The sequence below is a fragment of the Spermophilus citellus genome (assembly GCF_964194105.1).
Source record: "Spermophilus citellus genome assembly, chromosome: 5".
NCBI classification, from domain to species: Eukaryota; Metazoa; Chordata; class Mammalia; order Rodentia; family Sciuridae; genus Spermophilus; species Spermophilus citellus.
The window spans coordinates 90,843,090-90,869,272 of NC_138186.1; the positions used below are offsets into that span (position 1 = coordinate 90,843,090).

General features: G+C 33.5%; 1 protein-coding gene across 1 annotated transcript; it reads right to left on the reverse strand.

The window, feature by feature from the left end:
• Positions 1-273: 273 nt before the first annotated feature.
• LOC308650479 (protein SET-like) lies at positions 274-1,698 on the reverse strand (the record flags this gene model as incomplete). The annotated part of the gene is made up of 1 exon (XM_081296490.1): positions 274-1,698. The coding sequence occupies one exon, from the start codon at positions 1,696-1,698 to the stop codon at positions 829-831; it is 870 nt and encodes a 289-aa protein (XP_081152616.1). The 3' UTR covers positions 274-828.
• Positions 1,699-26,183: the final 24,485 nt, after the last annotated feature.

The window sequence follows — 26,183 nt, forward strand, 5'->3', positions numbered from 1 at the left end:
TGAAAACAAAAAAGAAAATTTAAAAATAAACAAACAAAATTACAATAGAGAATGTCAATTCCAAATAAAATCCTACAGCTTCTGCTGATTCTCCCATTGAGTGGCAGGGCTCAAGTCATCATTAGGAGAGAATTTTATTTTAAAAGTGTCATCTTAAACTGCAAGGATGTCCGTTAAATATCACAATTAAACATGCCAAAGGAGAAGCCATGTTGTCAAAATGCCCACTTAACCCACCCAAACATCTTAAACCCACCCTTTGCTGACCTTCTATAACCCCATTTTTTAAAGTTTTTTTTTCTTTTTTTAAACAAGAAAAAGTAGACAGATACATGTTGGTAAATGCTAACTGTCCATATTCACATAGAGACACAGTGTAATCTCTGAGCCCAATATACAGAGAAAGGAGGAAAAAAGCTAGAATTCTATGCACTACTACACAGGGGCCTAGCACCCTCCAGCTTCCAGCAGAGTGAAGGGAGCAGAAGGTTTTTCTTTTTTCCCACAGAGCACGGTGGTGTTGATTCCATGAAGTTTTTGTTTTTTTGTTTTGAGACAGGAAGGGATAAAAATGAATTTAGAGCAGAAGGGTGTAGAGATTCTTTTCCCATTGTACTCTGCTCAAGGTATTTCCCCCCAAAATAAGTTGAGAAGCATGGTTTGAGAAAAGAGACCTCAAGAACAGGGCGACTGAGCACAAGGGGGTGGGGGGGAGGGGGGAAAAAGACTGCAACTTGCTCCCAGGGACTGAATTAAAAAAAAAAAAAGAAAGAAAGAAAAAAACAAAAAACAAAAGAAAGAAAAAGGTTGGAATCCATCAGTGTTCAATTAGTCGTCTTCTCCTTCATCCTCCTCTCCTTCCTCCCCTTCATCATCATCTTCATCTTCTTCACCTTCATCCTCATCCCCTTCTTCATCAATATCTTCTAATCCTTCTTCTTCTTCATCATCATCATCATCTTCTTCTCCTTCCCCTTCTTCATCATCCATATCAGGAACCAAATAGTACTGCAATGGATTTGGCCAAATATCATCTTTGATGACCTCTCCTAACTCATCTGCACCTGCATCAGAATGGTCAGTAAACCAGGTAAAGAAGCTCTCTGGTTCTTCATGCTGCCTCTTCCTGCTGGCTTTATTCTGTGTTTGACTTGAACGTTTCGTCAAATCCTTTCCAGATTTCCATTCGATTTCAGTGGACTTTGAAGATGGATCACCACTCTCATTCAGATGAAATTCTTTGGAGAGAAATTTATTTTCAAAGTAAGGATTTTCATCAAAATAAAAATCTATTCTGTAACCTGATTTGATATCTTCAAATTCTGTCACTTCAACTCTGGTCAAATAATGCAACGCCTCTTCATCTTCCTCCCCAAGCAGTGCGGACACCTGTGGGTGGTTGACAAATGTTGTTACCCCAAAATTTGGGATTTTGGCGATCAATTCTGACCTCTTCTGAAAAAATGGTTGGCGGAGTTTGTTATATTTCTGTTCTGCTTTCAATATCTCCTCACTGGCTTGTCCATGAAGTCTGTCTATTTCATTTTGTACTTCATCGATATGTTCAATTGCTTCTTGTTGTTCTTTTTCTCCCTTCCGCAAACCCAGAGAGGCCGATGAATTCGCCTTCTCAGGGGCGGCAGGCAGTTTGGGTTTTTTTGTTTGAGACTGGAGCGAAGATTGGCGTTTGGGGGCCATTCTGTGAGGGAAGTCAAGGAGCAGACCCACTGTCTCACAGCTCACCAGGGAGAAGTGCAGAGAGCGGTTATTGTTTTCTTAAGGTTTTAAGATTCTGATCAGTTGCTAACGTGTAAGTCCTTCTCTTTATTGCTCAATGATCATTTCATCACTATTTTGTTTCATAGCTGGGTGACCATTTTTCTTTGTCTTCAAATAGCTCTGCTGTTTCATACCATGTGGTATTTATATCAAGTTGCCCCCTTTTGTTTGTTTATGACATGGTGCACTGATTTGATTTTCCAGTCCATATAGCTTATATATAAATTATCCCTTCCCAGCTCATCCATTACACTTGTGGTCTATTTTGATGTTGTCTTTAAAGTAAATAGTGCATTATACTATTTCTGGTGAAAGTTTCAAGAAAAAAATGTGCAAAGTACACAGATTTTTAAATAGTTAACTTGAATTTTAAAAGTTTGTGATCATATCACTTGCTTTATAAGACTTTTAAAAACCATCCTTTGGTAGAAAAAATCTATGATTCATGTGGGTTGAGACAAAGAGAGTATATCAGATGGTGTTTGTTTGTGCACACCAGTAACTACATCTCTTCAAAGGGTGATTCATTTTTTCCTAGGGAAATTTATTTCACTTCTTTGCAATTAAAATTTTCTTTTCATGAGAACAATAAAATGCATACCAGGAAAAAATTAAAACAGCTAACAATAAAAATTGTGTTTGGAAATTGAACTTGGAATTTAAAGCTTCATATTATAGTTCCATTTAAATTGAGGAAAGTCTATAGGCATTTACACACTCTCATAGAAGGGAGATTTTTCTTCAAACCGAGAAGTTAGGATAATATTTTGCATGTTTTCCCACAAAATGGAAGAAGTGGGTCATAAATAAAAGCAAGATTGAAAATATCACCTATAAAGTATTCATTTCTTCAATATTCAATAGAACAACCAGAGCATATGGAATCTCAGTGGCAATGCTTATAACATAGGCTAAAATTATATGCCTAAAATACAGTTCTGTGTCTATCAAGCCCTCCAGCAGAAAACTAACATTCTTAATTCATTCCAGTTTCATTTGATGGAGTTAAGAGCTGCTCCCACTCAGCCGTAATTGCTGTAAAGTATTTGTCTCCTTTTTTCCCAGTGACTGGAGATTGCTACTTCGAAGTCAATTTAGAAGTCTTCTTACTGTCGCTGCTGCTAATGCTACTGTGAGAACGGTGATGTCCTGACCAAAGTTGCATTGTCTATATTTACCTTGAAAGTCACAGGCCCCTCAGAATCTATGCTGGGAAGGATGTTCCTCCTTTGTCACTTACTCTGTAAAGCATCTATGGTTTTATGTAAAGGCATTCATAAAACTTCCAAAGTATGATTGTATCTGTTTCTGTATTTTAGCCCTCTTCCAGAATCCCAAAGCCTCTTGTAGAAAGATCGCTTTCATCTTTTGTGGTTTTGTGTTTGTCCTTCGTCTTATTGAAGGAGAAAACAGCTCAGTGTATGTTATTGTCCCTGAAGACCTTCTAGAGGGACAAGATGGGGAGGTGGAAGACAGTGATATTGATTATCCTGAAGCTGTATAGGCCTCTGCTAATGTGTACTTGTATTTTCATTCTTAACAAAAATGTTTAAAAAGTAAAAAAATAAAAGAAAAAGAAAACTTAGTAAAGATAAAGAAAAAAAAATATTTGTACAATCATAAAATGTGTTTGTTTTAAGTTAATTGTTACGCAACAAATTTACAAATTTCCAAAGTAAAAAATATAGAGTAAGCCATTTAATTTATTATTAAATAAACAAAATATATTTTTGTAAATTAGGTGTGCTCCAAGAGTGCAGAATTCGTAGTCTGCCATAGTGAATTGTCATGCCTAGGCCTTACTATTCACTTACTGACACCTACAACAGCTTCCAGTCCTGTAAGCTTTACTTATAGTAAGTGCTTATAATGTGAACCATGTTTTATCTCTTATACCAAATTTTTACTGTATTTTCCAATGTTTTGATATGTTTATATACACAGATGCTTATTATTATGTCACAATTGCCTTCATTATTCAATATGCTGTACAGATCTGTAGCCCAGGAGCATTAGGCTGTATCTTATAGCTTAAGGTTATACCACATAGGTTGGTGTTATACTCTGTGATAGTTGCACAATGACAAAATTGCCTAGACACAGTTCTAAGAATATACCATTATTATTGAGATGAACAACAGTAGATTATGTTTGCCTGTAGATTTACGTTTTCATATGATGCTGTTTTTCACTTCTTTAATTAAATATTATGTTGTTTGTAAAATTTAGTCATTTTCCCTTGCAGGTCAGCTTTATAATGTTGAGGAAAGTTCCTTCTATCCCTGGTTTCTATAGCTTTTTTAAACATAAATGAATGCTGGATTTTTGTCAAAGGCCCTTTATGAATCTGTTGAGATGGTTATGTGACTCTTGTCCTTAATTCTGTTTAAGTGTGAGTTACAATTATTGATTTCCATATGTTGAATGAACCTGGCATCCTGAGATAACACTAACTTTAACATTGTGCACTATCCTCTTAGTGTGTTTTTGAATGCAGTTTGCTATTCTTTTATTAAGGATTTCTGCATGTATGTTCATTAAGGATATTGGTCTGTACTTTTTTCCCTTGATATATCTTTGTCTGGTTTTAGTATGGGGATGTTACACTACTTTCACAGATTGTACTTTGGAGTCTCCCCTTGCTTTCTATTTCATGGAGTAAATTGAGGAGGACTTGTGTTAGTTTTTCCTTATAGATCTTATGGGATTCACTTGAGAATGAGTCTGGTCCTGGGCTTTCCTTTGTTGGAAGGTCTTTAATTGCTGCTACAAACTCATTACTTGATATTTTTCTCCTTAGATTTTATAATTCTTCATGGTTTAATTTAGGTAGGTCATATGTGTCTAGAAATTTGTCAGTATGTTATAGATTTTTCTAGCTTATTAGAGTATAAATTGTCAAAATAATTTCTAATAATCCTTTGGACTTCATAAGTGTCTTTGATGTCCTTTTTCATCTCAGTTTTGTTGATTTGGGTCTTCTCTCTCTTTCCTTTGCCTTATCAATTTTATTTATCTTTCCAAGGAATCAACTTTTTGTTGATGGATACTTTGTTTTTTTTTTATTATTCTTAATTTCATCTCTGATCTTAATTATTTCCAGTATTCTTCTGTTTTGGGAATTAAGTTGTTATTATCTTTCTAGAACCTTGAAATGTAATATCAGTATTTATTTAGTATCTTTCTGTCTTTTTTTTTTCATGTAGGCACTCAATGTTATAAACTTACCTTTTAGAATGGCCTTAATATTGTTACAAAGATTTTAATGTTTTTTCTGTGTTCACATTTGTTTCTAAGAATTTCTTGATTCCTTTTCTCCTTTTTTTTGACTCAGTCTTTATTTTAAAAATTATTTTTCAAACTCCCTGTGTTTATGTGGTTTCTATTACTTTTATTGTTGTTGATTTCTAAATTCATTCCATTAAGATCTGATAGGATGCACAAGATTAAATGCTTTTTTAAAATTTGCTAAGACATACATTGTGATCTAGAATTTGGTCTGTTTTGGAAAACAGTCAGTGAACTGCTGGAAAGAAAATGCATTCAGCTATTTTTTGGTGAAATATTCTGTAGATGTTTGTTAGGTCCATTTGATTAATTGTATTATTTTGGTTGGAAATACCTTTATTAATTTTATGTTTGGGTGACTGACCTATTGATGATTAGGGTTTGTTGAAATCACCCAGCATTATTATATAGGTTTCTATCTAAAATTCAATATCAAGAAGTACTTTTTATGTAATTAGGTATAAATTTGAAGTATAAATATTTGCTATTGTTATATTTTCTTGTTGAGTTTTTCCCTTTACCAGTATACAGTGACCTTCTTTTTCTCTGATTAATTTTTGCTTGAAATCTACTTTGTCAGATGTGAGAATAGCTATTCCATCTTGGTTTTGGATTTCATTTGCATTATTTTTTTCTCTCAGCCTTTTATTTTCAACCTGTGGATGTATTTGCCAATAAAATGGCTCTTCTATAAATAGCATATAAGTTGGATCTTGTATTTTAATCCACTTTGACAATTTGCATCTTTTAATCAGGGAGTTACATGCATTTGCATTCAGTGTTATTATGGATAAATATTTGTTATTTCCCACCATTTTCATTTGTTTGCTATATTTAATTAAGTCTTAATTTTCATTGCTTAAAAGAGAACTTCATTCTTAATTTAATTGCTCTTAAGAGAACTTCATTCATTTGGGAAATTTTGGGTTTGTTTTTGAATTCTGTGTGTACTATCCTTTAAGTATCTTTTTGTAGTGCTGACTTACTGGTCATAAATTCTTTTGGTTCATCCTTATCTTGGAAAGTTTTTCTTTTTAGATTCTGAATGATAGTTTTGCTGGATATAGCAATCTTAACTATAGTTTATTTTTTCTTCCAGAGCTTCGAATATCTTATTCTTAGTCCTCTTTTTGAAAACTTGGCAAGGATCTCTGTTTGTTGCTTGTGCTATTGTGCCTTTCTTTGCATTTCTTTTTGGCCCCTATACCTCTTAGATCAAGGACTGCTGGTTTTTCAATATGACTTCTTCTTCTTTTTTTTTTTTTTCAGAACAGTGACAGCTGGTGTAGTCTGGAACTTCATTTGTAGTAATTCTAAGCTTCTTGTCTCACAGTACAGGGGAGGGTAGAGTGGAGAGTGCTGATGATTAGATGGATTGGGAATAGGACACACGCAGAGTTCTAAATGGGGAGTTTCAGGGGTTTAGTTTTTCTGTCCGTTGAAACTTCTGCAGTGGATAGTTGACTTTTAATCTCTGTCACCTGTTGCTAGGCAGATGCTGATCTCTGCTATACATGTGGGTCAGCTTCTGCTCTTAATCCTCAGCAGGTCTGAGACCAACATGGATGTGAATTTTCCAGGATCAGATGCTCCAAGTCTAGATCACCTGGGGCACTCTCCTTTCTGCATCTTTTTCAGTTGTGCTGATCCAGACACACTCTAGACCCCACAATTGGAATCTGCTGGGTCAGGCTGGCACAGTGCCTTTTATGAACTCCACATCACCTGCCTCTTCCAGCTGTCACACAGCCACTTGTGGATGATTCCATCTCCAGCTATCTACAAGCCTACTGAGAGATTTTGATCACTTTTCAGTCATCAACTTCCCTAACATCTCTGGGTCAGTTCAAATCAGTCTTCCTCTCAGATCCACGTGCTCTCCTTTGCCAAATGTATTTGCAGTGCTATCCTTTCTATCTTCCTGTGTTACCTTCTGCAGTGAACTGGAGGTGCTGATGTCCCCACTGCTGCCAGCAAAGTTCGTGTGTCTCAAACATATTATTTCTTATTTTGTGTTCACATCTTCTGAATTTCTGTGTGTCTATGATTATCTGACTGTTCAATGTTGAATTTCAGTAAATTTCATGTCACCCACTTCACTGAAAAGCAATACTCTTGATGCTCTTCCTCTAATCCATCATTTTCCCTCCTCCCTATTTTTTGAAAATTTTACTCAGCATCTATTCTTGTAGTTCCACCAAACCCAAGACAATAGATTCATGTGTCCATCTAAAAAAAAAGCAATTATTTTTATTCTGTTGAAAGTGTTCTCACTCTTCCCCCAAGAGAAGACTCAACACCATCATCTCTAGTTCTCTAACTCTAAGTGGTACTATTTTCTCCACTTATTCCTGCAGATGAAATTCTTTTGCTATGAAATGAGGAACTGCTTGGTCAAATCAATATTTTGGTTTGGATAATGATATAAATGACCTTCCAGCAGCCTGTAAATTAGGAATTTATCAAAATCTAATCAATATGGAAGACAAATGCATATCTGGTTTAAGTTTAAACAATGATAAAAGAAAGTCACTGGCCTCTCCATAACTAAAATGAGCAACATAATTACCATTTCCCCTATGTTGTTCATTTTGTGACTGAGTGACTGAGGGTGTATCAGGGTTTTATGCTCTTTATTTATCTGATTGAGCTTTCAGCAATAACAATATCTTAATCAGCCTTGTTGAGAGGACATTTATGTTTTGAATTTTTTTGGTTATTTCTATCCAAACTATAATGGCTGATTTGTACATTGATGTATTGAGTAAGTGTGGGTCGCTGAAAGAAAAATAAAATGACTGATAGCATGGGACAAGTCATATTTTTGGTTTTTTTCTGATATACTTTCCTGGGTGTTCACATCAGACATGACATCTTCAAATCCTATACCCACTCTGAGAGGTCCCAGATATTCAAATCACTGATTTTTCTATCTTATTCTTTCCATATACTAGACCAATCTAACAACTCATCAGCATTTATGATTAATTGGTGTAGAAATCATAGTATTTCTTAAGAATGGGCAACATCATACATTGCCTGGCTGAAATTCTTCCTACTTGGAAGAATCTCCCTTCACCAGTTGGTTTCAGAATCACTGATAAGTAGGGTTGTTTTTCAGTTGTATTACATTATGTTCAGAATCATCTGTAAAGCAATCTCTTCTTCTTCTGTTATCTAGTCACAGGAAACTTCATGTGAAGCTATATTTGTGAGTGAAGGAAGGGTCACAATACAGCAGGAGTAGACATGAAAACATGATTACTACCTGCTTAAACAACATGCATGTGTCTTTTCACCTGATAAAATATGTTATTGTATGTCACTTTCATTGAATGATGACTCATAGTACATTCACTTAGTTACACAGCTTACTAGGTCTCCTAACCCTCAGTTTATCATAAGATCAATCTATATTGTTTTCTTTGAATATATTTCCAGGTGCTACCAGAATTTAGCAGCACTACTTCAACAAAATAGAATAGATTTTTTTCCCATAAACTGTGGGGCTTGTATTGATTGTTCTGGGGCCAAATAAAGGCTTTCTTTGAGTGTGTTTACTTGCCATTAGCACCTTGAACACTATTGGTTCTATTGGGTTGCAAGACTTAGGTGAAAAAATAAAATTCAAACCACAGAAAAGCCATCTCTTGCTCTAGGTCCACTTAAAACTAGCTGACTTATATGTTAAGTAAAATATAAGAATACCATATCAAACATAGTTCATGTTGCTTTCAAGTTTGAGAGGTCCATTATATGTTGTAATTTATTACAATGGGTAACTATTATGACATACAGAAACTTGCCTTTTTTTTTTCTTTAGAGTGGCTATTATCACAGACTATTAAATCTCTAGACATTTCACTAATGTATAGTAGTGGCTTACTTTTCCAGGGGTTTATCTTTTACCCTGTGATGTAAATAATCTGGGATATCTATTACTTTCCGTTCACAGTTGCAATCATAATACTATCAGGGCTGGGTCAGCATGGTGTTCTTTGGGACATTAGACAATTGCAATTCCTGTGGACTGTATTATCACATAGAGTGGGCTGAGTAACTTAGCCCTTATGTAAGATAATAAAGGTATATTCCTGTCAGGTAAAAATCAATTTACTTTGTATATAGCTTACCAAAGGAGAAAAGTGTATTTTCCAGGTCAATAGCTGCACACTGGTTCTGTTGACTTGCTCCAGTAGAGATGCACACACACACAACTGGAGTACAGCTGCAGCTGGAATCACTCTTTGATGACATTCACAATAGCCCACTGTCTTAGATTCTGCCAGCTTTGCATTTGGCTAAAAAATTTAAACCAATGTGGGCTATGAATCATCACCTCTGTCTCTTTGAAATCACTGATGGTCAAAGTAATCCCTGTAATTCACTCAGAGATGTGGTGCTACATTTGGCTTAGTATTTTGTTAGGGAGGAGTAAATTTAGGTACTTTGATTTGATCTTTTCACTATAGTATCCCTTAGTCTTTGAGTCAGTAAACCAGTTCGTGTATATATTTTCCACTTACCAAGTCCAAATATTCCAACTAAAAATATAGGAATTAATATGTGAGAATGTGACAGTATGTATATGTTAATGAACTGGGCCCAGTATCTGTAAAGCAGATACAGGCTGAAGCTCCATTTGTCACTAACCAGACTTCCTTTTAGACAATACTATTATATTATTTTCTCAAATTAGCATTAATTCAGTGTTATCATCCTTTTTAAAATATTTTAATACTTGGGATCAATCCCAGGGGCACTCTCCATTCCCAGCCCTTTTTTGTATTTTATTTAGAGACAGGGTCTCACTGAGTTGCTTAGTGCCTTGCCATTGCCGAGGCTGGTTTTGAACTCACAATCTTCCTGCCTAAGCCTCGAAAGTGGCTGGGACTACAGGCATGCATAAACATGCCTGGCCAGTGTTAATAGTCTTAAAGTCTGGTTATTACTCATTACAAAGTCATAGTCTTCCATCATAAATAGTTTCAAAGACTTTTGGTTACATAATGGAGAAATATTTACAGTATATATTTGTATTGAATTTCCCTTGCTAATTAAAAAAATCTCAATAAATTTATTGACTTAGAATAACACAAATTTGTTATCATGCATTTCTGTAGGTTAGAATTATCATATAGGCCTCAGTAGGCTGTAGCCACGGTGTTAATAAGGTTCTGTTCTCTTGTTTAGGGGAGTTTAACTTCCCCTGCTCATCCAGGTGTAGAGGCTGCCCATTTTCCTTGGTTGCTACTCCTTCTTCCTTTAGGAAATGAGCAAAATTGTATCTCCATGACTATTCTTTTCCTGTCACATCTCCTTCTCCCTACTTCTCTCTCACTCTGCCACTATTAAGGACTCTTAATTACATTGGATTCATCTGAAACATGAATGTATGAATAGAATGAATGAATGAAAATAGATGCAGAAGCATTCCCTTTGAGGGCCAGTTGAACAGCATTCTTAACTTTTCCGTGCAACCTGACATAGCCCTAGGCTCCATCGATTAGGGCAAAGACATCTTTGGGAAATCATTATTCTGTACCACAGTACTATGGCTTTATTGCAAGGCATATTCTAAAGGACACTAGACTCCTCTTTTATTAAGGACTACTAACTGGTAAGAAGCCATGACTTCAATGTTGGCAGTTCATATAAGATGTATAGTCACAGTGCCTAGGGATTTTGGGTTATAAAGAGAATGAAACATTTTAGCAAACTGACCATCTATTTCATTCCTTAGCTCACTGTAAAAAATAAACTATTCTCACAGAATCCTTTGTGTCAAAATACTCTTAATTTCCTCTCTAACTTACCCACTGCAATATTGGTGCTTGCTTTGTCTTTTATGGTGAGTTACTTGTTATTGTTTAATTTCTTAATGCCTTGGAAAAGAAAAATCAATTTATGGTCTTGTGATGGATATAGTCCAGTGTCTATTTTCACAAAATGACTTCCATATACCATTCTTATCTCCTTAGATATTCACTGTCTCCTATAAATTATAGCAGGAATATCTGTAATCTAAATTTTATTGAAGGAAAGCCTCCCTTTGAACCATATTGTTAACCTGTTCACCTTAACATATTAACTAAAAACTCTTAAAGATTTCTAGAGATATCAATGAAATTATTCCCCCTCTTGTAGTGTACCAATCTGAGTATCCAATCATATCCATTTCCTAGATTCCAGTTGATATAAATCAGCAAAATGTTACAATCCTTTAGTTTATATGCTACATCTTTCTAAAGACCATTCTAGAGTTCTGTTCAGGCAGTCTGTTGAAATCTAACTACTTATGAGCTTTACAGTAATGAAGAGTGGGTGAGTGATGAGGAAAATTAGGATGCCTTTCAAAATTCTACTGGCTCAGGTGAAGCCTCACAGATGAGCTTCAAGAAGGGAGCTGCTCTCTACTCAGACCAGAGAGGAGAGGCCACTTCTGTTGGCAATGGGAACACAGAGTACTTAGAGGTTCAAGTTCCACCAGAATCAATCTCAAATGCTCAATCTAGGTTTCACTTATTCCAAATCATGTTTTAAATTCAATAAAAATGACTGGGTAAGGCTGTGTAACCAATTTGAGTTTGATTGTGGCATATGAATATTCAGATTTTAAAACTAACTCTAAACCACATATGTTTAGATAACTCATGCTAATAATAGTTAGATGATTTTAAACAGTTCAGAAAACAAGAGGTTACAACTCAGAATGTATGTGGTCTCACAGTTTCTAAACTAATACTACCTGATCCTTTATAGAAGTTTGCAAAGCACTGTACTAGAAAACAAAACTGAGTTTATTAACTTTGCATATTATAGTCTTAAATATGTTGTAAGGCTGACAGTGGCCTAATTATAAATCCAGTGCTTTTTTCTGTAAACTACCATAGTTTTAAGTATTCCTCTCAATGCTCAGACTTGATAGTCACTCTTATACCTATATTGCCAAGTACTTGTTCTCACGATGAGCAGTTCATCCCAAGAATTAATACTTCATAGTTTTTTTTATTTTTTTATTATTTTTTATTTTTTTATTGGATGTTCACAACATTACAAAGCTCTTGACAAATCATATTTCATACATTAGAATCAAGTGGGTTATGAACTCCCATTTTTACCCCAAATACAGATTGCAGAATCACATCGGTTACACATCACATTTTTACATACTGCCATATTAGTTTCTGTTGTATTCTGCTACCTTTCCTATCCTCTACTATCCCCCCTCCCCTCCCCTCCCATCTTCTCTCTCTACCCCATCTACTGTAATTCATTTCCCTATACTTCATAGTTTTATAATGCCACACATTACTACCATACCATGTCCACTAGGAAAGGTGTCATCAAAGTATTTAAACTCAAAGAATTGAACAATTCAATGTCTTAATCTCATACTGAGAGTCTTATACCAAGAGCTATGACAAAATCTAGTCAGAAAGTGGAAACTATTACATGTATTCTAAGCAGAAGTAGCTTATAAATGATTACATATATAATAAAGGGGCAGAGAAGATAATAAATATAGGATGATATGGCAAGTGGGAAATACACAGCCATGTAAAGTGTCTAACATCTCTAGGACTATTTAAAACAAAACAAAAAAAGAGATGGCCTTACTAGAGTCCAGGAGTAGAGCTCTCACATACAAGCTGGATAGTGTGAAATTGTGGTGGGGCTAACTATTAGGAGCAGGGTCTGTGAAGCCTAAGTTGTTCAGCAGGTGAAAGCCAAATAAGGGATAGGGGAGCAGGAATCAGCTGTTTCTGAAGATGCTGCTCAAAGCAGATGAGGGGATAACCTGTCTTCTCACTTCCTTCTGACTTGAAGTCTTTGGCCATGTCTGCATACACTAAAGCTGTTTGGAAACTAAAGGCAAGGAAACCTATACAGATATTTTGGTCAAGAACAGAAAATAACTGATGCATTTGTTTTATAATCACCAACATGCTAAAAAATTTAAATTATTAATGCTAATAATTTATCTATGTGCTTTTATTATTTACTTGCAATGTATCTGTGTTTAATATTTATTTTCTACTTCACACAGGGTTATTTTTTATTTTGATTGATTTTATTCTCAGGGATCTCTTATAAAATATTAACTAGAAATATCAGCAGTGGGCATTCTCATAATTTCTCTTTTGCAAGGATGATATTTTCAACAGTTTAGTAGCACAGTGTTTGCTATGAGCTACAGAGTGCCTTTATTTCTGTACACTATGAAAATATTTTAGCTCAGAAATAGCTTCATTTACATCTTGATTATAGCTGCAATTAAAGTTACCCTGTGTTTTTTAAAGAAAATCATTATATTGAGGTATGGTTTATATACAAAAACTACATATTTGTAATTTGTACAATTTAATAAGTTTAGAGAAAAAGCATGAAACTATAACCACAATTTATAGCTTAATCACATGGATCATCCACAAAGTTCCTCACCAAACTTTTTAATATTTTTATATGTGTGCGGAGATCACACAAGATCTACCCTTTCAGCATATTTCTAAGCATATGATCTTGTATTGTTAACCTAAGGCACTATGCTGCACCACAGATCTCTAGAACTCATTCATTTTACAAAACTTAAAATTTACATCCCTTGACCAATACCACCCCATTTCTCCCTCCCCTGGTCGCTAGCAATAATGATTTTAATATTTCTATGAGTTTGATTCTTCTATATTTGTCATATAAGTGAGACCGTGCAGTGTTCGACCTTCTATGTCTGCCTTAATTAATTTAATGTAGTACCTTACAAAATATACACATTTTTTTAACCCATTGATCCACAGATAGACAATTAGGCTGCTTCCCTGACTTGAGTATTGTGAATAGTGATTTTACAAACATGGGGTTGTAAATGTATTTTCTTTTTCTTTTTTATTGGATGTTCACAACATTACAAAGCTCTTGACAAATCATATTTCATACATTAGAATCAAGTGGGTTATGAACTCCCATTTTTACCCCAAATACAGATTGCAGAATCACATCGGTTACACATCACATTTTTACATACTGCCATATTAGTGACTGTTGTATTCTGCTACCTTTCCTATCCTATTTTCAAGATCCTGATTCCATTTCCTTTGGAGTTATACCCAGAAATGGATTGCTAGTCCCCATGTTAGAAACATGCAATAGTACAAAACTAACAGGAGACTTCAATTCTCCACTTTCAATAATGAACAGATCTGCCAGATAGAAAATGAACAAGAAAACACTTCAAAAATTCTATAGATTAAGTGGATCTAACAGACATATAAGGGACATTTTACCCAACAGTAGTAAAATATACATTTTTTTCAAGTGTACATAGAGTATTCTCCAGGATATATCACATACTTGGTTACTAAACAAGTCTTAAAAAGATTGAAAACCAAAATCATGCTGAGTAATTTTACAGACCACAATGGAATAAAACCAGAAATCAATAACAAAAGAAAATAGGGATAATTCACAAATACATAGAAATTAAACAACATGTTTTCAGTAATCATTGATTGGACAAAAAAAGAACTTGATAAGAGAATTAGAAAAGATCCCAAAGAAACAAAAATGAAAACAGAACACAACAAAACTTATGAGATGTAACAAAAACAATATTAAAAGAGTTTATACTAATAACTGAGTATGTTAAAAAAAACTCCAAAAACAACATAACATGACAGAGAACTAGAAAAAAGGAGAACAAACTAAGCCCAATGTAATCTGAAAGAAGAAAATAATAAGTATCAGAAGAGAAATAAATTTAACAAACTATAGAAAAACAATACGAAAATTCAATACTGCCGAGAGTTTAATTTTTAAAAGAGAAACAAAATTGACAAATTCTTAGCTAGACTGGGAAAAGACATAATTCAAATTAAGTAATATATTAAAAAGGAGACACTACCACTGATGCCACAGAAATTGAAAAATGAAAAGACAGTGAGAGAATATTCTGTTGTTTTTTCAAATAAATCTTGTTTTAGATCTCTGTTTCCTAATCTCCAAATTGTTACCCACATTATTATTCTTTTGCCCATATCCTATAAGTGTCCTTTGCTTATTTTATTCAAAGCCTCAAATGCAGATTGTAAACTACTGTCACATTTGCCCTTTTTTTCACACTATTTATCTCACCTCATTCATTTCATGTTTTTGCCTTCTTATTTCATCTTTATTAAACTGGATTTTTATGTTTCATGAATCATGTCACATTTCTCTGATTTAGCTTGCAAAATAACTTTATTAAATATTATTGTATTTTCAGTCAAAAAAAATTCCACATAGCACTTATAGGAACTGGCCAAAAAAAGATAGAATATGGAATGTAACAATTTGTTTTCCATACTAAAATATTTTAGAAATATCTAATTTTGGGTCTTCAAAATCTATTCTGTTTTATTCTAAAAAACCTTATTTTTTCATAGCTACTAAGTTGTGTTTTAAATAGTTATAAATGATTGGTTAAATACTTTCATTATGATATGAAGAAATGTATAAGTCTTGTCAACCTGGGACCTGGTGAAATGCTATTATCATTTTTACAACACCTGGGAACACAGTTGTGCACAATGTGTACAACTAGCAGGGTTTATTTAATATAATGCTGCTAGAATGAAATAATCACATTTCTAATAACTGACTTATTTAAACTCTTAGTATACCAGGTGATTGAAGAACTTTAGATCCAAATGTATACTGGTATCTGGATGTGAATGTTTCATCTCAGAGCTACAGTATATTTCATTCAAAAACCACATCCCGATTAACACCAGTAGTAATTTTCAACTCCTCAATAATTTGTGCAGGACATACAGTTGTTCTGGTAACTTAGAGAAGACTAGCTCACTCTGGCTTAGGACATCATCACACAACAAATCAATTCCTTAATCACTTTATTTTTTAAATTAAATTATTTATTTATTCAAATTATTATATATGACAGCAGAATGCAATTCAATTCATATTACACATTTAGAGAACAGTTTTTCAACTCTCTGGTTGTACACAAAGGAGATTCACACCATTTATGTCTATGTACATGTACTTAGGGCAATGATGTCCATTTCATTCCACCATCTTTCCTACCCCTATGCCTTCTTGCTTTTCCTTCCTCCCCTTTCCCCTATCTAAAGTTCCTCCATTCCGAATCCCATGCTCCAGCCCCCATCCCCATTATGAGTCAGCATCCTCATATTAAAGAAAATATTCAGTCTTTGTATTTGGGGGATTGGCTTACTTCAATTAGCTTAATATTCTCCAACTCCATCCATTTACCTGCAAATGCCATGATTTTATTCTATTTTAAGGCTAATATTCCATTGTGTATATATACCACAGTTTCCATATCCATTCATTTTCTGAAGGGCATCTAGGTTGATTCCACAGTTTAGCTATTGTGAATTGTGCTGCTATAAACATTGAGGTGGCTGTGTCTCTGTAGTATGCTGATTTTTAAGTCCTTTGGGTATAGACGGAGGAGGATAGCTTGGTCAAATGGTGGTTCCATTCCCTGTTTTCCAAGGAATCTCCATACTGCTTTCCATTTTGACTGCACTAATTTGCAGTCCCCCACACAATGTATCAGTGTGCACCCACCATCCTTGCCAACACTTATTGTTGTGTGTATTATTAATAGCTGCCATTCTGACTGGAGTGAGATGAAATTAGAGAAATTTGCATTTTTCTAATTACTAGAGATGTTGAACATTTTTTCATACATTTGTTGATTGATTGTATATCCTATTCTAAAAAGTGTATATTCAGTTCCTTGTCCTATTTATTGATTGGGTTATTTATTTATTTATTTTTTTGGTCTTTAGAATTTTGGATGTTTTATATATCCTAGAGATTAGTGCTGTATCTGATGTGCATGTGGTAAAAAAATTTCTTCCACTCTCTAGGCTCTCTATATACCTTACTGATTGTTTCTTTTGCTAAGAAGAAGCTTCTTAGTTTAAATCCATCCCATTTATAGATTCTTGATATAATTCTTATGCTCTAGGAGTCTTATTAAGGAAGTTGGGGCCTAATCTGACATGATGGAGATTTAGGTCTACTTTTTGTTTTATTTGGTGAAGGGTCTCTGGTTTAATTGCTAGGTCCTTGATCCACTTTGAGTGAGTTTTGTACCTAGTGAGAGATACAGATTTAATTTCATTTTGTTGCATATGGATTTCCAGTTTTCTCAGCACTATTTGTTGAAGAGGCTATCTTTCTCCAATATATGTTTTTGGCACCTTTCTCTAATATGAGATAAGTGTAATTATGTGGGTTTGGTCTACAAGTCTGTTTTGGTGCCAATAGCCTGTTATTCTTGTTTCTATTGCTCTGTAGTATAGTTTAAGGTCTGATATGGTGAAGCCATCAGCTTCATACTTTTTGCTAAAGATTGCTTTGCCTATTCTGGGTCTTTTATTTTTGCAAATAAATTTCATGATTGCTTTTTCCATTTCTATAAGGAATGCCAGTAGGATTTTGATTGGGATTGCATTGAATCTGTATACTGCTTTTGGTAGTATGGTCATTTTGACAATATTAGTTCTACCTATCCAAGAACAAGGGAGAGCTTTCCATCTTCTAAGGTCTTCTTTTTTTTATTGGTTGTTCACAACATTACAAAGCTCTTGACATATCATATTTCATACATTAGAATCAAGTGGGTTATGAACTCCCATTTTTACCCCAAATACAGATTGCAGAATCACATCGGTTACACATCACATTTTTACATACTGCCATATTAGTGACTGTTGTATTCTGCTACCTTTCCTAACCTCTACTATCCCCCTTCCCCTCCCCTCCCATCTTCTCTCTCTACCATATCTACTGTAATTCATTTCCCTCCATGTTTGTTATCCCATTCCCCCATAACCTCTTATATGTAATTTTGTATAACAATGAGGGGCTCCCTCCATTTCCATGTGATTTCCCTTTTTTTATCCCTTTCCCTCCCACCTCATGACTCTGTTTAATGTTAATCTTTTCTTCCTGCTCTTCCTCCCTGTTCTGTTCTTAGTTGCTCTCATTATATCAAAGAAAACATTTGGTATTTGTTTTTTAGGGATTGGCTAGCTTCACTAAGCATAATCTGCTCTAGTGCCATCCATTTCCCTGCAAATTCTGTGATTTTGTCATTTTTTAGTGCTGCGTAATACTCCATGGTGTATAAATGCCACATTTTTTTATCCATTCATCTATTGAAGGGCATCTGGGTTGATTCCACAGTCTAGCAATTGTGAATTGTGCTGCTATGAACATCAATGTGGCAGTATCCCTGTAGTTTGCTCTTTTAAGGTCTTCAGGAAATAGTCTGAGAAGGGCAATAGCTGGGTCAAATGGTGGTTCCATTCCCAGCTTTCCCAGGAATCTCCATACTGCTTTCCAAATTTGCTGCACCCGTTTGCAGTCCCACCAGCAGTGTACAAGAGTACCCTTTTCCCAACATCCTCGCCAGCACTCATTGTTGTTTGACTTCATCATGGCTGCCAATCTTACTGGGGTGAGGTGGTATCTTAGGGTGGTTTTGATTTGCATTTCCTTGACTGCTAGAGATGGTGAGCATTTTTTCATGTACTTGTTGATTGATTGTATGTCCTCCTCTGTGAAGTGTTTGAACTGGAAATTCATATGCAACAAAATGAAACTGAATTCCCTCCTCTCGCCATGCACAAAAGTCAACTCAAAGTGGATCAAGGAGCTAGATATCAAATCAGAGACTCTCCGTCTGATAGAAGAAAAAGTAGGCTCTGATCTACAGATTGTGGGGTCGGGCTCCAAATTCCTTAATAGGACACCCATAGCACAAGAGTTAAAATAACAAGAATCAACAAATGGGACTTTCTTAAACTGAAAAGTTTTTTCTCAGCAAGAGTAACAATAAGAGAGGTAAATAGGGATCCTACATCCTGGGAACAAATTTTTACTCCTCACACTTCAGATAGAGCCCTAATATCCAGAGTATACAAAGAACTCAAAAAATTAGACAATAAGAAAACAAATAACCCAATCAACAAATGGGCCAAGGACATGAACAAACACTTCTAAGGTCTTCTTTAATTTCTTTCTTTAGTGTTCTATAGTTTTCATTGTAGAGGTCTTTCACCTCTTTTGTTTAGTTGATTCCCAAGTATTTTATTCTTTTTGAGGTTATTGTAAATGGGATGGCTTTCCTAGTTTCTCTCTCTGAGGATTTGTCACTGATATACAGAAATAAATTTGATTTATTGAGGTTGATTTTATATCCTGCTACTTTGCTGAATTCATTTATTAGTTCTGGAAGATTTCTGGTAAAATTTTTTGGATCTTCTAGGTATAGAATCATATCATTGGCAAATAGTGCTCATTTGAGTTCTTTCTTTCCTATCCATATCCCTTTAATTTATTTTGTCTGTTAATTGCTCTGGCTAGAGTTTCAAGAACTATGTTAAATACAAGTGGTGAAAGAGGGCATCCCTGTCTTGTTCCAGTTTTTAGAGGGAATGCTTTCAATTTTTCTCCATTTAGAATGGTGTTGTCCTGGGGCTTAGCATGGATAGCTTTTATGATGTTGAGATATGTTCCTGTTATCCCTAGTTTGTCTAGTGTTTTGAACATGAAGGGGGACTGTATTTTGTCAAGTGCCTTTTCTGCATCTATTGAGATGATCATATGATTCTTATTTTTAAGGCTATTTATGTGCTGAATTTTGTTTACTGATTTCTCTGTGTTGAATCAACCTTGCATCCCTTGAATGAACCCCACTTAATCATGGTACACTGTCTTTTTAATATGTTTTGTGTGTGTGTGTGTGTGCAATTTGCCAGAATTTTATTGAAAAATTTTGCATCTATATTCATTAGAAATATTGTTCTGAAGTTTTCTTTTATGTGTTTTTATCTGGTTGTGGAATCAGGGTGTTATTGGCTTCATAGAATGTATTTGGAAATGTTCCCTCTTTTTGTGTTTCATATTTTGAGGAGTATTGGTATTAGTTCTTTTTTAAATGTCTTCTAAAGCTCAGTTGTGTAACCATCCTGTCCTGGGCTTTTCTTGGTTGGTAGGCTTCTATTTCATTGCTTGAAATTGATCTCTTTAAATTGTGTATATCATCCTGATTCAGTTTGGGCAAATCATATGCCTCAAGAAATTTTTAATGCCTTCAATATTTTCTATTTTATTATAGTACAAATTTTCAAAATAATTTCTAATTATCTTCTGTATTTCTGTAGTGTTCATCATAATATTTCCTTTTCTTTATGGATGTTAGTAATTTGAGTTTTCTCTCTCCTTCTCTTTGTTAGTATGGATAAGGGCTTATAAATTTTATTTGTTTTTTTTCAAGAACCAACTTTGTGTTTGATAAATTTTTTCAATTGTTTATTTTGTTTCAATTTCATTGTTTTCAGCTCTGATTTTAATTATTTTCTGTCTTCTACTGCTTTGGGTATTGATTTGTTCTTTTTTTCTAGGTATTTGATATGTAATGTTAGGTCATTTATTTGTTGACTTTTTATTATTTTAAGAAATGAACTCAATACAATGAACTCTTCTCTTAAAAATGCCTTCATAGTGTCCCAGATATTTTGATATGTTATGTCAGTGTTCCCATTTACCTCTAAGAATTTTTAAATCTCCTCTCACATACCTTTTACAACCCATTGTTCATTCAATAGCATATTATTTAGGTTCTAGGTGTTGGAGTAGGTTTTACTCTTTATTTTATTGTTGATTTTTAATTTCATTTCATTGTGGTCTGATAGAAGGCAGGGTAGTATCTCTACTTTTTTGTTTTTGCTAAGAGTTGCTTTGTGGCATAATATATGGTCTGTTTTAGAGAAGGATCCATGTGCTGCTGAGAAGAAAGTGCATTTACACATTGATGGATGAAATATTCTATAGATATAAGTTAAATCTAAGTTATTGATTATATTACTGAGTTCTATAGTTGCTTTGTTCACCTTTGTTGGGAAGATTATCTAGTGATAAAAGAGGTATGTAAAAGTCACCCAGAATTATTGTGTTGTGGTCTATTTGACTCTTAAACATGAGAAGTTTAATTAATAATTAATAAAATAATTAATTAATAATTTAATTAATAATTAATAAAATAATTAATTAATAATTAATAAACATAGATTATCCACTGTTTAGGGCATATGCATTTATAAGTGTTATGTCTTATTGATGTGTGATTCCCTCAAGCAGTATAAAATGTTGTTCTTTATCACTTTTGATTAACTTTGGCTTGAAGTCTACTTTATTTGATAAAACTCCTGCTTGTTTATGCAGATCATGTAAATGGTATGTTTTATCCCAACATTTCACCTTCAGTCTGTGTGTCTTTTCCTATGAGATGAGTATTTTGAAGGCACTATATTGTTGGATCTTTTATTTTTTTTTGATCCAATTTACTAGTCCATGGTTTTTTTTTGTTTTTTTTTTTTTTTTTTTGGTGAGTTGAGGCCATTAACGTTCAGGGTTATTATTGAGACTTGATTTGTTTTCCTTGTCATTTTTGTTTATTTTTGGTATTTAACTTGACTTAGTTTCTCTTTTTGTTGGGTTTTCCTTTAGTGTAGTACTTCCCTTTGCAGATTTTCATTGTTGATTTTCATTTCCTCCTTGTGGAATATTTTGCCAAGAGTATTCTGTAGTCTAGGCTTTTTTGCTATAAATTCTATTAGCTTTTGTTTATCATGAAAGGTTTTAATTTGTCATCAAATCTGAAGCTTAATTTTGCTGCATATTATTCTTAGTTGGCATCCATTTTCTTTCAGAGCTTGGTATATGTTGTTCCAGGATCACCTTCTTTTAAGAGTCTAGGTTGGGGCTGGGGTTGGGGCTTAGTGGTAGACTGTTTGCCTAGCATGCTTGAGGCATGAAGTTCAATCCTCAGCACCACATAAATGTAAAGTAATGATACTGTATACACTTAAAACTAAAAAAATAAAAGTCTGGGTTGAAGAATCTGCTGAGATCTGAATTGGTCTGCCCTTATATGTAACCTGATTTCTATCTCTTATGGCCTTTAAAATTGTATTCTGAATGCCTTTAAAATTCTTATTCTGTATGTTAGGCATTTTTATTATAATGTGTCTTGGTGTAGATATTTTGTAATTTCATATATTTGGTGTCCTATAGGCTTCTTGTTCTTGTTCTGATTTTCCAATTCATTCTTCATGCTTGAGAAATTTTCTGATATTATTTCACTGAAGAGGTTGTTCATTCCTTTGGTTTGAATCTCTGAGCCTTCCTCTATTCCAATAAATCTTAGATTTGGTCTTTTGATGTTATCTCATAATTCTTGGATGTGCTGTTCATGGTTTCTTACCACCTTCACTGTGAGGTCAACTTTCTTTTCAAGATTGTTTATTTTTTCTTCATTGTTTGAGGTCCTGTTTTCCAAGTGATCTAGTCTGTTGGTGATGCTTTCTATTACCTCTTTCTTGAAGCAATCTCTTTATACTCATATTTGCTCTCTTATCTCTTTGTTGGTGTGATCAATGGTTGCCTGTATTTGTTCTCTTATCTCTTTGTTAGAGTGATTAATTTTTACCCGTATCTGCTTACTTAGGCCATTCTTTAATTCCCAGATCATTTAACTATGTATATTCTGAACTCCTTCTCTGACATTTCATCTACTGTGCTTCTGTGGATTCTATTGTTGTAGTATCTTGGTTTGTTTGGGGTCCTTTCTTCCCTTGTTTTTTCATTATGTCTATGTGTCTCCCTCTCTTGCAGGGCTGGCTCAGTGGTTGAATGCCCCCGAGTTCAATCCCAGTACCAAAGAGAGAGAGAGATAGAGAGAGAGAGAGAGAGAGAGAGAGAGAGAGAGAGATGATGCTTATGTTAATTAATCTGAGTTGTTCATACTACAATGTCTATACATATTGAAAATTCATATTGTACCTCATAAATGTGTGCAATTATTTTCTGTCAATTATAAAAGAATTTCACAAAGATAGTATCCATTGTTATCCATTTTTATTTCTAGAACTTTCCCCCTCAATACTATTGATATACCATTCTGTTAAATTCTAGCATGCGAGATGAAACACAAAACATGCAGCAAGAATAAAAATATTACTTAATTTACAGAGAACCACCCAGCTTTTTTCCCCACAATTTTTACTATTTTGTTTCTCAAATATATCTGGATGTTAGTCAGTAGTTCTTTGGAGAATGTTACAAACTAAAGACTTCTCCAGAACCATAAGGTGTAGATTACTGCTGATAGAGAGATGAAGTACTTTGGTACTAATCCTTTTTGTACATTGTATGATCTTGTATGAGATAATCCAAAGTGTAACTGTGTTTTGTATTCAACACAAGAATGCTCAACATCAGTCAGAGCAGAGCAAAGATTTAATCATTTTGTTGTTTTTTTGTTGAGGATGATTTTGTTTCAGTCGGCAAAAGATTGATTTTCTCTAAAATACAGATAATAAATTTTTATCTATACCATGGGAATAGTTTACTGACTGCCAATTTCTTTGCTGTACCTCCTCCTCGTTTTCACTGAGGCTAAAGAAAGTGAGTTACTTTGAAATTAGTATTATGGTGTAAATTAAAAATGACTTAAAATGACAAGATTTTTCTAGGTTTAAAATTATATTTTCTCTCATTTATGTTTTTCTATCCTTATTAAAGTTTGAACCAACAAAGAAACACAGAGAAATGGATTACCAGATACTAGCCGATTGCATTCTCTACATTTTGGTAAGAAAACTTCATCATGTAATAGAAAGCATTCAAATAATAATCAAAATTCTCTAAAGTTTTAACATACAGCATAAATTGAAAAGAGGAGCTAGTTTTTGAAATATACTGACTTTTTCATTAAGATTAAAATCTTATCTGAATAGAATAAAATACTGGACACATTCATCATGAATAGAGAAAATTTAATTTAATTTAAATCACACTAACAAAATATAAGAAATTAGGCTATGTGAAGTGTTTCATGTTTCTTTTCCTTAATCTTCCTTGGATATTTCAAAATGAATTTCCAATACTTTTTAAAGCATAATGAATGTCTTCAAGACATAAAATCATGCAAAAGGAAGATATATTTTATCCTGTGTACCATGAAATGAGTCTTGGAAGAATAAACTTCCTCTTTAAAGTCACATCTGTTTTCATTTGGTTTAAGTTGATCCCATTTATAAAAAGTCACAATCAGTAAAACATTTTGACTATATAGGCAACGATTTCACAGACCTATTTTACTGATAAGGTTTCAATATATTAGGCTTTAATTAAATAAGAATGTAAAATTTAGATGAGTCATTTGTTATTGTGTCTGTACTTACCAGAAGCAGTATCTTCTTTAATAACATTTTAATAAATAATTTTGCAGATTATTTAAAAATAGACATAGCAAGGTCTTCTGATATTGGCCATATAAAGTATTTCAATCATAGATAAGAATCTAACATAGAAAACTAGAACAAAATATTTAAAAGAAACTATTTTTAAGCATCTGAAAATGAGAGAATCAGAAATTTGAAGTGTTTAGCAATTATTTGATAAGAATTCAAAATTTATGGCTTTCTTACCAAGGGATCATTTTCACCCATTTACCTAATAATTCACAATTTAGTTAATGACAATATTTTACCTCACTCAAGGTAATAGAGTTGTGAAGATCATATAATTCAGAAAACATTGAAAATGCATGTACAGCATGGGGAGCCTAATTGTAAATAGAAATTAAAGAGAACATAACTTTGAAAGAGAAATATTCAATATTCTAGTGATATTTACGTTTGCTGTACTTTTAATATGCTTTCAAACAAACCTACACACAACTTGTGAGGAGAATGTGGGAATCATACTGAGACTTGGGGCACATCTCACAATCTGAATATAATTTTTCATTAATCCTTGAATGAATATCACCTACCAAGGCTTAAGGGGCCTCCCAGAGGCCCAAGGTAGCAGGAAAAACAAACAAAGCAGAACAATCAGCTGGTATTCACCATGTGAGAGGAAAGTCTTGTGAGTTTGACTTCGGCAGGTTGAGTCATTTCTATAAAAGATAAGGACAATAAATCTCAATTTTAAAAAAAGGATAGAACCCAAAGTCTTTAAAAAAATTTTATAATGAACAGTGGAGTAGGAATGTGTGAAAAACACTCAACAAAGAGAGCAATCACCAGAAATCTACTCCAAATGACCAAGTTATAACATTTGGTGGATTATGACATCAAAGCAACTACTTAAACTTTGTTCAAAGCATGATAGTAAATTATGTATTAAAATTAAATATAAATTTGGAATTAATAAGAATAAAGAGAATTTCAAGTGAAAACTGAGAATTATAAAAACAAAATAATTTTATATGATAATTTAAAAAGTGAAATAAAAATGAACTATTTTGTAATAAAAACACATTCTGCATGGCCCTAAAGTAACAGTAAATTTTAAATTTAATTAATAGCTATTATCTAATCTGAACAACAAATAGAAAATATGTTGTAAAAGAAAAATAAAATAAATCCACAAACACTTTTTAAATGGAACTATATACTTGCAACTGAAATCCTAGGAGATGAAAGTTAAAAGGAAGCAGATGATTGTTTTTTTTAAAGAAACAATGATTAAATCTTCCTCAAATCAGTGTAAAACATTATATTATCAAAAATTATTATAAATACAAACAAAAGCATACCTAAGTACATTAATTAAACCAGTGAAACCAAAATAACAGAAAATCTTAAGCACAGTAAAAGAAAATGATAGATACAGAAAAACAAGTTAATGGTGAGTTCTCATTAAAAATAACGTTAATAAAGATTAAAATAATATATTCAAAGTGCTGAAAGACACCATAAGCACGTTTTATTTTATAACCAATCAAGCTATAATTTAAGCATGGATGCTTAATAAGTTATTTTCATGTTAACAGTAGAGAGAATTTTTTTTGTTAGCAGAACTTCATTTCAAGAAATAATAAAGGAAATCAAGTTACAGGAAAAATGTACCAGTGGAAAAGTAGATTATGCAAGAAAGAATGAAGAGCACCAGATATGATGAAAATACAGGTAAATATAAAAGACCAAACACAACAAAGTATGTGTATGTATGTATATATATATATATACACATACACATAAATAGATATACATAGACATAATTTT